This window comes from Theropithecus gelada, chromosome 6 (assembly GCF_003255815.1).
Source record: "Theropithecus gelada isolate Dixy chromosome 6, Tgel_1.0, whole genome shotgun sequence".
Taxonomy (NCBI): domain Eukaryota; kingdom Metazoa; phylum Chordata; class Mammalia; order Primates; family Cercopithecidae; genus Theropithecus; species Theropithecus gelada.
In genome coordinates, this window is record NC_037673.1 from 154,289,696 (window position 1) to 154,302,415 (window position 12,720).

Genomic DNA, 12,720 nt, shown 5'->3' on the forward strand with positions numbered 1-12,720 from the left:
TAGTATTATTCATCAAAATATAACTTAAAGAAGATTGGATATCATTTTGGCAATCTCATGTGACTAAACATATCAAATGATCCTATTTACCTCTTTTCTAAATGTTTTGGAGTCCTCTGAACCAGCCAAAAAGCCAGGCATCAGGAAGGACAATTTCCAGACTGCCATAAATTATTTTGCCAAAATGATGACTCAAAAGGCAAAAACCTTTCATTAGCCTATACTATGACACGAAAATTTTGTTCAAAGCAAAATTTTACCCTTGCATTAGTTTATTAATGTTAACCCCAATTCATTTACATGAAACCTTATAGATTATTCCATTTAATCCTAACCAATTTGACCATGAGGTGAAAACTTTATAAACCTTTTATAACCCTTTTACTAAAGGGCAGATTAGCATCTTAAGACCTCCTTGCTATGCTTTTATTTTAATGCTTAACTTATGTAACAAACATATAGATGCTATGAGAGAAGACGGTGTAGTGCTTCTACTACACATTTCACTGCAAAGCAACCCAAAGCCACTTGGCTTATTTTATAATCAGTCCATCCCTGATGCGAGTCTCATCTCCCACTGTAGGGTGGGGATGGGGAAACCCCGTTTCTACCAAAAAAAAAAAAATATATATATATATACAAAATATATATATACAAAAATTAGGCGGGCGTGGTGGCATGCACCTCTAGTCCCAGCTACTAGGAAGGGAGATGGGAGGTTCACCTGAACCCAAAAGGTCTAGGCTGCAGTGAGCTGAGATCATGCCATTGTAGTCCAGCCTGGGTGACAGAGTGAGACTCTGTCTCGAAAACATACAAATAAAAAAATTAAAAATCATGAATTCATATTGATAAGTAATTTTGAAAAATTCACCTAATGAAAGTAGGGCTCCTAGAGGAGGTAAGATTTGGTTGTCTCCTGGTCAGCTTGGAGAGAGGAGTTTGTGGAAGTAAAAGGCAAGGAATGATCACCTACAGAAAACTGACTTCACAGCAACACAAACAAAGAAAAGATGCAGGATGTCATAATTTGTCTTGGTCCTGCCACATATGTGACCTTATGTAAATTACTTTTTTCTCTTTGAGTCTCAGATTTCCCCTTCGTAAAGGTGAAATCCCAGTTCCTCATCCCTCTGATGTTACTGTGAGCATCAAAGGAGATGATGACTACCATTTGTGGTACTATTAAAAGGATATACACACATACTGATATAGATCCCTGCATGGATACACAAAAAACTGGTAACAGTTACTGCCTAAAGTATGTTGTTAAGAATCAGTGAAAGACTTTTCACTACATATAAAAGGATTTATATTGTTTGAATATTTTTTTCTTTAGAGTCAGATTCTTGCTCTGCCGCCCAGGCTGGAGTGCTGTGGCTAATCATGGGTCACTGCAGTCCCGAAGTCCGGGCCTCAATTATCTTCCCACCTCATCGTCCCCTAGCTAGGACTACAGGCATGGGCTACCACGCCTGGATCATTTTTTTCTTTTTTTTAGGAACAGGGGTCTTGCTATGTTGCCAAGGTTGGTATGAATCTCCTGAGCTCAAGCAATCCTCCTGCCTCTGCCTCCCAAAGTGCTGGGATTACAGGCGTGAGCCACCGTGCCTGGCCTGAATATCTTTCTTGAGGATGAAAAAAAAAAAAAAAAAAGCAAGTAGGTAATGCATTTGAAAGTGCTTTGTAAATCACAAAATATGATACAAATATTAGGATGTTATTGTTACTATTATCCACCAGCAACAAGATATCAAACACTGGTTCTGTGATTATTTAATGATGAAAAAGTTGAATAAATTTAGTATACCCATATGTTGGAATATTGAGTTCATTTTGCTTTTAAAAATAATACTTTGGAATAATTGATATTGGCAAATGCTCAAGCTGAATGGAAAATATATAAACATTGTATACGTGAATAATTCCAATCTTGTGCATTTCGTGTGTAAACCTACATACACAAAAAGAAAAAAGACTGAAAGGAATCATCCACAATGCTTTGAGGGGGAAGATGGAGAAACAAAATGTTAATTTTCTTAACTGTACTTTTCGTGTATTCCAGATTTTCTACAACGAGTTAATAAATGCCACTAAGAAAAGGGGATATATCACAGCTACACCTTCAAACGTCAGAAAAAGAACTTTTTTTTTTTTCTTAGGTAGGGGTATGATTTTGTTCTGGGCACTAACGGGGACACTGATTTCGCTGGTGAGTCAAGACCAGCAGATAAAAAATAATTTTTAAAAACCTCGTGAGAGTGATTTGCCGCAGGAAGGGAGGAGGAAGAAGCAGGCGTGGGAAGTGCTAAAGGAGGAACCTAAACCTTCATCCTCTTCCCCCGGGAGGTTAAGAACTACAGGGAGAGGCGAGAGAGACTATGACCGCCCTACGGCTAGAGCGGCCGCGAAGAGAACACTTCCGGGGCGGGGCTATCTGGCTCTTTCCCTTCCGCGTGGAGAATGTGGGCCGCCTGTAAAGTTAAGGTTCACGATTACTTGGCCACCACTTCCATCACTCTGAGACAGTGCCTGAGATTGGGGGCGACCATGGCAAAAAGCAAGTTCGAGTACGTGAGGGACTTCGAGGCTGACGACACCTGCCTGGCCCACTGCTGGGTGGTAGTGCGGCTGGACGGCAGAAATTTCCATCGGTGAGCGAGCTCGGCCCGGGGCGTCGCGGTGCGCCAGCGCTTCTGGGAAATCCGGCTTCTACCCTTCCAAATCGTCCCGGCCGCCCCAGTCACGGTTACCGGGGTAACGCGGTAGCCAATGAGTGCGCAGCATGGAGCATCGCCCCTCCCTGCGTGTTGGCTAGGACAGTGCTTGAACGCTGGCTGTTAGCGTAATTGAATGGGCACCGTGCTCCCCTGATGAGGATCCGGCTTGGAGTGCCCGTGTTAAGTGAACAGAGACCTGTTAGCAAGGACATGTTGTTAAAAGTCACTCTCATGCACAGTATTTAAGCTCTTAAGCCAATCGCCTAGCTTTCTGTTAGATATCTTTGAATGCTGACTGTTCAGAAGTCTGTGTAAGCCTTGCTTGTGGGCAATACTTATGTCTGTGCTTCATTATCAGTAACAGTCCACATGGATTATTTTCAACAGAGAGTCAGAAAAAAAGAGAAGGCTGGGCGCGGAAGGCAGGAGGATCACTAAAGGCCAGGAGTTGGAGACCAGGTTTTTGTTGTTGTTGTTTCTGAAACTCTGCCACTACAAAAACAAAGAGAGAGAGAGAGAGAGAAGGAAAAACAAGAGAGAAAGAAAGAAAAAGAAAAAAATTTAATTTGCCAGGCGCAGTGGTGCACACCTATAGTCCCAGCTACTGGGGAGGCTGAGGTGGGAGGATCGCTTGAGCCTGGGAGGTCAAGGCTGCAGTGAGTGGTGATCGGACCATTGAACTCCAGCTTGGGTGACAGAGCAAGACCCTGTCTCAGAAAAAGAGGGAGGGGGAGAAAGAAAGAGAAAGATGGGAATTTAATTTTTAAAAAGGGCTGCATTATTAATGATCATTATAACTAACATTTATTGAGCACTTACTAGGAGCTAGGTATGATTGCTTTTATCTTCCCCCTAATCTTCAGGACAACCCAATGAGGTAAATATTCTTTTATTCCCATTTCACAGAAAGGAGAGTTGAGGCTTAGCATTTATGTCTGTTTTTCTCAATTTCAGGGCAGGAAAAACACTAAGTTCTTAGGGAAATGGGTCAGGTTGTGGCTAGTTGAGCATTTGGGTTCACAGTGCTGTTACATTATCTTCCTCCAAACAGCCTCTGTTATCTAGCAACAGAGCTTGTTGTTAATGACAGGCTTCCATCCATGCTTTCTTCCCTTTTCTCTTCCCCCTACGAAGGTTTGCTGAGAAGCACAGCTTTGCAAAACCTAATGACAGCCGTGCTCTCCACCTGATGACCAAATGTGCCCAGACTGTGATGGAAGAACTAGAGGATATTGTGATTGCATATGGACAGAGTGATGAGTACAGCTTTGTGTTCAAGCGGAAAACCAATTGGTTTAAAAGAAGAGCCAGGTAATTCCAGTACCTTCCTCCTTTCTTCAGAATATTTCCTACCAGCATTTGGTTTTGTTTATCTTAATCGCAGACTTACAGGCTACAGATGATGTCTGCAGTATTTGTAACTGCAGAGTGCATGTATATTTCCTGTTTAGATTGTTGTACTTCCATCTGATAGCCAAGCATTCTGTGTACCTCTTCATCTGATTCTTCCCCCTCATGCCCCATAAGACTAGTTTCTAGACTGACCTGGCATTGAACATTAAGATTAGAAACAGAGACCATAAGAATGTAATATTCACAATTCATAGGTTGGCTTTAGCCAGTGATAGTCTCTACATACATTGCATTACACTGTTCCTTAAGGGGGATCTCATTATAAAATAGACAAATCTGATATTTGATTTGGCAGTATTTTGAAATGCTGTATGGGAAATAAATCATACAATGAATTGGTTTTTTCTTTCTTTTTTTAATAGAGGTGGGGTCTCTCTGTGTTGCCCAGGCTGGTCTCAAACTCCTGGCCTCAAGCAATTCTCCTGCCTTGGCCTCTCGAAGTGCTGAGATTACAGACGTGAGCCACCATGCCCAGCCTGAGTTGGCATTTTTTTTTTACAACAATGGTTTCCCTCCTTCCATGACTGTAAACACAAACAGGTCAGGCATGGTAGCTCACGCCTGTAATCCGAACACTTTGAGAGGGCGAGGGAGAGGATTACTTGAGCCCAGAAGGTTGAAACCAGCCTGGGCAAGATGGTGAGACCTCATCTCTACAAAAAATTTAAAAATTAGCCAGGCTCAGTGGCATGTGCTTATATTCCCAGCTACTCAAGAGGTTGAGGCAGAAGGATCCCTTGAGCCAAGGAATTTGAGGCAGCAGTGTGCTATGATTGTGCCAATGCACCCCAGCCTGGGGGACAGAGAGATTCCATCTTTTAAAAAATAAAATAAAATAAAATAAAAAGATACCCCTTGAATCATAAATTCATATCACATCCTATAGGGAAAAATTTAGTATCAGTAGATTACTTAATAGAACTGGAAGGAGAGGCAGGCTGCATTTAAAATATGTAACTGGCGGGTGTGATGACTCACACCTGTAATCCCAGCACTTTGGGAGGCCGAGGCAGGCAGATGACTTGAGGTCAGAAGTTTGAGACCAGCTTGGCCAACATGGTGAAACCCCATCTCTACTAAAAATACAAAAATTAGCTGGGCGTAGAGGCCTGCGCCTGTAATCCCAGCTACTTGGGAGTCTGAGGCAGTAGAATCACTTGAACCCAGGAGGTGGAGGTTGTAGTGAGCGAAGATGGCACCATTGCACTCCAGCCCAGGCAACAGAGCAAGACTCTGTCCCAAAAAAAAGAAAAAGAAAAAAAAAAAATACAGAACCAAGGTATTAAAATGTGTTTCTTAGCCAAATGCATTTTATCTCCTGGCTTTCTGGGCAGTTTGTTATCTCTCTGTGGTACCCACAGGTCTTATCAGGGTGTTGAATTAATTCCATGTATCTTTCTTTTTCTTGCTCCACCCAATGTGCGTTACATTTTCAAGTAAGTTCATGACTCATGTGGCCTCCCAGTTCGCCTCCAGCTATGTGTTTTATTGGCGGGATTACTTTGAGGACCAGCCCCTTCTGTATCCCCCAGGCTTTGATGGAAGAGTCGTGGTGTATCCCAGCAACCAGACCTTAAAGGACTACCTCAGCTGGCGACAAGCAGATTGTGAGTGGCACCAAATAAACACGTGTAGTTAAACCACCAATTCAATGCCTTGCAGGTGTTATTATACAGGATTGGCTCACATATACTTTGTTTTGACATATACTTTGTCTAGAATGCAGTATGTAAGTATTTTTTCAATTAAAGTATTTGAAAAATTAAATTTTATGTAAAAACTCCTTATCTCTATTTTTTTTTTTTTTAAGACAGAGTTTCCCTCTTGTTGCCCAGGCTGGAGTGCAGTGGTATGATCTCGGCTCACTGCAACCTCTACCTCCTGGGTTCATGGGATTCTTCTGCCTCAGCCTCCTGAGTAGCTGGGATTACAGGCATGTGCCACTATGCCCTGCTAATTTTGTATTTTTTAGTAGAAATGGGGTTTCTCCATGTTGGTCAGGTTGGTCTTGAACTCCTGACCTCAGGTGATCCACCCACCTTGGCCTCCCAAAGTGCTGGGATTGTAGGCACGAGCCACCACACCCGGCCGCCTTACCTCTATTTTTTAAAAAGATCAGATGTGGCAATACTGGATCTGCATTCTTAGTACTGGACAGAGCCTTTTGAGTGGCAGCTACCTTTACACACACACACATGCACACGCACACACACACAAATGCTAGTGTGCCATAGTCTCTGCCATTCCCTGTTGTTCCTCTGGGGTCACGCACTGCTTTACACATTTATGTTCATGCCAGCCTCAGTGGGTATTTGAATTGTGACCCTTGCCGTATGTGACTGTGATGATGTTTGTGAGACTTTCACTTGCTTGTTCTAGTTTGATTTTTCCAGAAGAACTGGAAAAGAGATTGGAATAATATAAATCAAGTAACTTCTAAAGTATTCCTAGGATTAACACACAAGTTAACAGATTTGTATAATGTATAACTAAAATGACCAAATAAAACTGTTGTTAGGGAGGAAGTTTTTTTCCTCCTGCTCCTTCCCTCCATGTTCCCTGTGTAGGACTTTGGGCAAGTCAGTAAATGTCTCAGATCTCTTTACTTTGAAAGAGGAGAGGTAGGGCCGGGCGCGGTGGCTCAAGCCTGTAATCCCAGCACTTTGGGAGGCCGAGACGGGCGGATCACGAGGTCAGGAGATCGAGACCATCCTGGCTAACACAGTGAAACCCCGTCTCTACTAAAAATACAAAAACTTAGCCGGGCGAGGTGGCGGGCGCCTGTAGTCCCAGCTACTCAGGAGGCTGAGGCAGGAGAATGGCGTAAACCCGGGAGGCGGAGCTTGCAGTGAGCTGAGATCCGGCCACTGCACTCCAGCCTGGGTGACAGAGCGAGACTCCGTCTCAAAAAAAAAAAAAAAAAAAAAAAAGAAAGAGGAGAGGGTCAGGGCTCTAGTATGCCTTGAAGAATGAATATTGAATAAAGATTTTATGTATATAAACGTTACTATTTTGTTCTCCTCACAGGTCACATCAATAATCTTTATAATACAGTTTTCTGGGCACTTATACAACAATCTGGACTAACACCAGTACAAGCCCAAGGGAGATTACAGGTATAAAGATCTTACTACATTAATACTTAACTGGAGACGGTTCGCTGTAGGCTCTCCCATAACTTTTTTTATGTTAACTTTACGTTTTTTCTTTTTTTTTTTTAAGATCCCTTTACAGCTTTGTTTTGAAAGGATGTAAAAATCATAATAGGAGCAGTTCTGCTGCCTGCTAGATCTGTAATCCTGGATGAATTACTGCTTCTCCCTGAGCCTTTGTGTTCTTGGTGGAAATGGAATTGACGACACTGGCTCTGCTTTCCCACGTGCTAACACTTGCCTGGAGCCGTTTATGACTGTATTACTGCGTGACTGCCGTCTTCAGTACCGACTTTTTTTTTTTTTTGAGACACAGATTCACTCTGTTGCCCAGGCTGGAGTACAGTGGTGTGATCTCTGCAACCTCTGCCTCCTGTGCTCAGACAATTCTCTTGCCTCAGCCTCCTGAGTAGCTGGGATTACAGGTGCACGCCACCATAGCCAGCTAATTTTTGTATTTTTAGTAGAGATGGGGTTTCACCATGTTGGCCAGGCTGGTCTCGAACTCCTGACCTCAAGTGATCTGCCTGCCTGGGCCTCCCAGAGTGCTGGGATTACAGGCGTGAACCACCACACCCGGCCAGCACTGACTTTTTGTCAGTCCCACCAGGCCTCTTCCCTCATTGCAGTTTTCCCTGCTGGGCACCTGTAGTTTCTTGGGTTTATGACCTCTGTGTATGGGAAGAGTTCGTGCTGAGTTTGTTACTTTCATAAATGTCATGACAACTACACACATCATGGTTCTGTGTAATTTTATCCTTTCTGCCTCAGTTCTTTATAGGTAAAATGTAGAAAATTGTAGTTTCTACCTCATAGGTTTATGGTGAGAATTAAATGGCATGATGCATGTAAAACAGGATATTATGAAGCACCTTGTAAGTGCTTAATAAATACTGGTTTTTGTTATAACAGTGCTACTTGTAGGATGACTGTGAAATGAGGTAATGTGTTGTAACATCTTTTATATGTATTTTATTTTATCTATTTATTTATTTTTTGAGATGGGTTCTCGCTATTTTCCCCAGGCTCGTCTTGAACTCCTGGGCTCCAACAGTCCTCCCACCTCAGCTTCCCAAGTAGCTGGGATTACAGGTGCATGCCACTGTGCCCAGCTCTAACAGTTACTAATACAATGCCTGGTACATTATGATTGCTCAGTAAATGGTTGTCATTTTTAATAATAGTAATGATAGAGATTTGTATATAGCAATAATAGGAATACTGGGGCCTGGCGTGGTGGTTCGCACCTGTAATCCCAGCACTTTGAGGAGGCCAAGGTGGGCGGATCACCTGATGTCAGGAGTTTGAGACCAGCCTGGCCGACATGGTGAGACTGCTTCTCTACAAAAATTAGCCGGGTGTGGTGGCACACGCCTGTAATCCAGTGACTCAGGAGGCTGAGGCACAAGAATCGCTTGAACCTGGGAGGTGGAGGTTGCAGTGAGCTGAGATTGTGCCACTGCTCTCCAGTCTGGGCAACAGAGTGAGACTTTGTCTCAAAAAAAAAGGCATACTGGTAGGTATATCCAGGTTTGGAAGAGTTAAGTTCAGATTTTGATTCTTTGTAGAAGAATAAGGACAACCTTTTAACTTTGGGCAATTTATATAACCTTCCTAAGTTTTACTGGACCAAATACATAATATGTACTCAGTTAGTATCACTTCCCTCTACTCCCTTTCAGTCTTGACTTGTGAAGCCAGTGTTTGGTATAGGAGAGAATTTTATCTAAATAAGATCATAATTGCCCTTAAGATGAAAATTCACTAGTAACTATAAGATGTTTGATAAAATCCTTCCAGTTCTTGATTGTGGAAGTTTAGGTTGTGGGTCTAATGGATAGTAGCATTAGGGGAGAAAGAGGACATGCAGAGCTTTTAATATCTCTTTTTATTTCCTCAGGGAACTCTTGCAGCAGACAAGAATGAGATTTTGTTTTCTGAATTCAACATCAACTATAATAATGAGCCGCTGATGTATAGGAAAGGGACTGTGTTGATATGGCAGAAGGTAATGCTGTTATGTTCAAAGAAAAATGGAAGTCAGGAAAAAAGAGCCTGTGCCCATTCCAAGCTGTCCCCTCTTTGCTGCCTGTATGCTGATGTGACTCCAGTTGCTAACGCAAACCAGATCCTTTCCAAGAGGAGAGGCCATAGATTCTTATTTTTAATTACATTTTGTCAGTCAGTAGTGGTCCAAAATCTTCCATACATAAGTAGAATTACAGAATTTTAGAATTAGTGCCTTTATTTTTCTGTGTTATAAGCTTTCCTTGTATCCAATAAAATCCTTTTAAAAGGATACAGTACAGGTATGAGGATTTGTACATTCATAAAATACTTAAAAAATACTTTCACACTGGATAATACCATTAAATGGTCTCTCCATCCCACGACAACTATAATATGAGGCACTAAGAGACGATGTATATGAGGGTTTGTTATTTTCATAAATGTCATGAGATTCCTTTGACATTCATACTTAATATTCTGTAATAAGTCTGTACATTTACCTATATCCTGAATTTTACCAATATTTTCTCTCTGTACCAGCTGTGAGGCATAATGATTTCTCTAAATTTATTTCCTTCCATGTGAAGTTTTTTTTTTTTTTCTTTTTTTTTCCTGAAATGAATGTTTTCAAGTACCAAGGAGTACCTTGAGAGCTAGTCATTCCACTGGCAACTCCAGCTCTTTGAGTTTTTCAAAACATTTGTTCTTTGGTACAGACTTGGATACCTCTTAATGCAGGTGGAAGGTAGAAACACCTTTAATTCTATAGTTATTGCTAATGAGGAACATGGAATCCTTTCTTTGTTCCTAAGATCGCTTCACTATAGTATAACTTTTTTTTTTTTTTTTTTTTTTAGACAGAGTCTTGCTCTGTTGCTCAGGCCGGAGTACAGTGGTGCCATCTCAGCTCACTACAACTTTCGCCTCCTGGGTTCAAATGATTTCTGGCTAATTTTTGTATTTTTAGTAGAGGCAAGGTTTCACCATGTTGGCCAGGCTCATCTTGAACTCCTGACCTCAAGTGATCTGCATGCCTCAGCCTCCCAAAGTGCTGAGATTACAGGCGTGAGCCACCATGCTCGGGTAACATAACCTTTTTAAAACTATTTTTAATTATAAAGAACTTCAAGCATACTGAGATTATATATATATGTATATATACACACATACATATATGCGCATATATATACACATATTTATATCTATATATATCTCAAATCTGGCAGTCAGAAGTATATGAAGATAAGAAGTTAACTATCCCCACATCTTTTCTCTCCCAAACCCACTCCTGAGTTAACAATGTCACTACTTTATTTTTACTTGTAGGTGGATGAAGTGATGACAAAAGAAATTAAGCTGCCAACAGAAATGGAAGGAAAAAAGATGGCAGTAACCCGGACCAGGACAAAGCCAGTGCCCTTGCACTGCGATATCATTGGGGATGCTTTCTGGAAGGAACATCCAGATATTCTAGATGAAGACAGCTGACCCTTTGCGCTTCAGTTCTGGTGTGCTTAACCATGCAAGCCCTCCCACCTCCCAGGGCTCCTTGCCTTAAGTGGCTGTATCCCTACCACCCAGAACACTGGTGTGAATTACACGGCTCAAGTTGGGAGGGGAACAGGGAAGGAAGGGATGGATGGGGGTGGTGTATCTTGTTCTGTTTAAGCAGGACACCTTGTTTGCAGTGTTGGAACATGGTTCCTTTGGCAGAAGTGCTTTTTTTTTTAATCGCAGTACTATTTTTATAAAGCAAGAACTATTTCATGCCTTGGAGAATGAATCATTTTTAGATTGTGACATAAATCTTGTAAAAACCTGTCAGTTCTTTTCACCTATGAGAGAAGAGGAGCCCAAACTCTCGCCCACCTGTTCTTAACCAGAAAACCCACTGACTGAAAATCTCACCTCTGCCACCCATCTACTTGCATTCATCTTTAGCAAGCCTCAAGATAAATATGGGTTAATGCCTGCATGATGCCTCTGAATTCAGGAATTGCAGGGAAGACTCGGGGCTTTGTGCCAATCGCCAAGTTGACAACTTTGGCTGAACAAATGAGTAGTGACTTCAGTGTCCTTGCGTACACATTCTGTGGACTGATTTAATGGAGTTGTCAGCATGATTATCATCTTCTAGCCAGGGGCATAGTTTCCAAGGCCATTTACCTCTTTCTAAGAAGAAACAAGTATGTGTATATATGAGAGAAACAAGAATGAGTGAATGAGGATGAAGAAACATTTACCCCATGTACTCAAGATATTTCAGTTTTAAAAGTCACTTTCCTATTAGACTTCCTGAAAAAGATTCTCACGTAGCCTCTATGTAATCAGAAAAATGACATTTGATTTCAAGAGCAGAGGGGTAAACATGCTCCTGCTAATCAACAGGTAGCAGGTGTCAGGGGAGTCGTAATGTTAGTAGCGCCACCTTCTGTTGGGTCAGTGGAGATGGGTGAGGAGCAGCAGAGAGCAGCAAGGATCATCACATGCAGCCAAACTTGGCCTTTGAAGGGGGAAGGTAGTGGGAATAGGTGAGAGAACTCACATTTTTCTCTTGTCCTGGTTTTATATTTTGGAGGGAAAGGATTATTTGGCCCTATTGAGAATCAAGAGGCTGGGTGCGGTGGCTCATGTATGTAATCCCAGCAACTTGGGAGGCCCAAGCAGGCAGATCACCTGAGGTTGGGAGTTCGAGACCAGCCTGACCAATGGGGAGAAACCCCGTCTCTACTAAAAATACAAAAAATTACCTGGGCATGGTGGCGCATGCCTGCAATTCCAGTGACTCGGGAGGTTGAAGCAGGAGAATCATTTGAACCCAGGAGGCGGAAGTTGAGGTGAGCCAAGATTGTGCCGTTGCACTTCAGCCTGGGCAACAAGAGCGAAACTCCATCTCAAAAAAAAAAAAAAAGAGACATGGCTGGGCACGGTGACTCACACCTGTAATCCCAGCACTTAGGGAGGCTGAGGAGGGTAGATCACCACGTCCAACATGGCAAAACCCCGTCTGTACTAAAAATAGAAAAATTAGCCGGGCGTAGTGGCATGTGCCTGTAATACCAGCTACTCAGAAGGCTGGAGCAGGATAATTGCTTGAACCTGGTAGGTGGATTTTGCAGTGAGCTGAGATCATGCCGCTGCACTCCAGCCTGAGTGACAGAGCAAAACTATCTTAAAAAAAGAATAAATAAATAAACGACAACCCATGTCCCAGTGCCTCGTCTTGCACTGCAGAATTTACATCTAAGAAGAAAACGTATTTTTCAAAGGGCGGTTGCTGGCCTCATCCCTCACTAATTGACAACCCATCTGTTGATGCCATTTTTTCCCTTCCTGTTCTCACTCCACAGAAAGAGGAGATATGGTTCTTGTTTGGTAATTGCTAAAATCTCTTTGAGGAAAGAAATAAAGATGTCAACTCCTTT

General features: G+C 42.3%; 1 protein-coding gene across 4 annotated transcripts; it reads left to right on the forward strand.

Annotated features, from left to right (window-relative positions):
• Window positions 1–2,225: 2,225 nt before the first annotated feature.
• On the forward strand, window positions 2,226–12,720 carry THG1L (tRNA-histidine guanylyltransferase 1 like). 4 transcript variants are annotated; one of them, XM_025389227.1, is made up of 7 exons: window positions 2,481–3,031; window positions 3,584–3,597; window positions 3,855–4,031; window positions 5,571–5,740; window positions 7,161–7,249; window positions 9,186–9,293; window positions 10,622–12,720. In XM_025389227.1, the coding sequence occupies exons 2-7, from the start codon at window positions 3,593–3,595 to the stop codon at window positions 10,781–10,783; spliced, it is 711 nt and encodes a 236-aa protein (XP_025245012.1). In that variant the 5' UTR covers window positions 2,481–3,031; window positions 3,584–3,592; the 3' UTR covers window positions 10,784–12,720. The 4 variants fall into 4 exon arrangements, with proteins under 4 accessions (XP_025245013.1, XP_025245014.1, XP_025245011.1 ...); XM_025389228.1 differs by lacking the exon at window positions 3,584–3,597 and having other exon boundaries at window positions 2,226–2,654; window positions 5,575–5,740; XM_025389229.1 differs by lacking the exon at window positions 3,584–3,597 and having other exon boundaries at window positions 2,226–2,654; window positions 5,666–5,740.

Coding starts and splice junctions, on each gene's coding strand:
- THG1L (XM_025389226.1), top strand. CDS start 2,464: ATGTGGGCCGCCTGTAAAGTTAAGGTTCACGATTACTTGGCCACCACT. Junction 4,032..5,570: donor TGGTTTAAAAGAAGAGCCAG/GTAATTCCAGTA, acceptor TACATTTTCAAG/TAAGTTCATGACTCATGTGG. Junction 9,294..10,621: donor CTGTGTTGATATGGCAGAAG/GTAATGCTGTTA, acceptor TTTTACTTGTAG/GTGGATGAAGTGATGACAAA.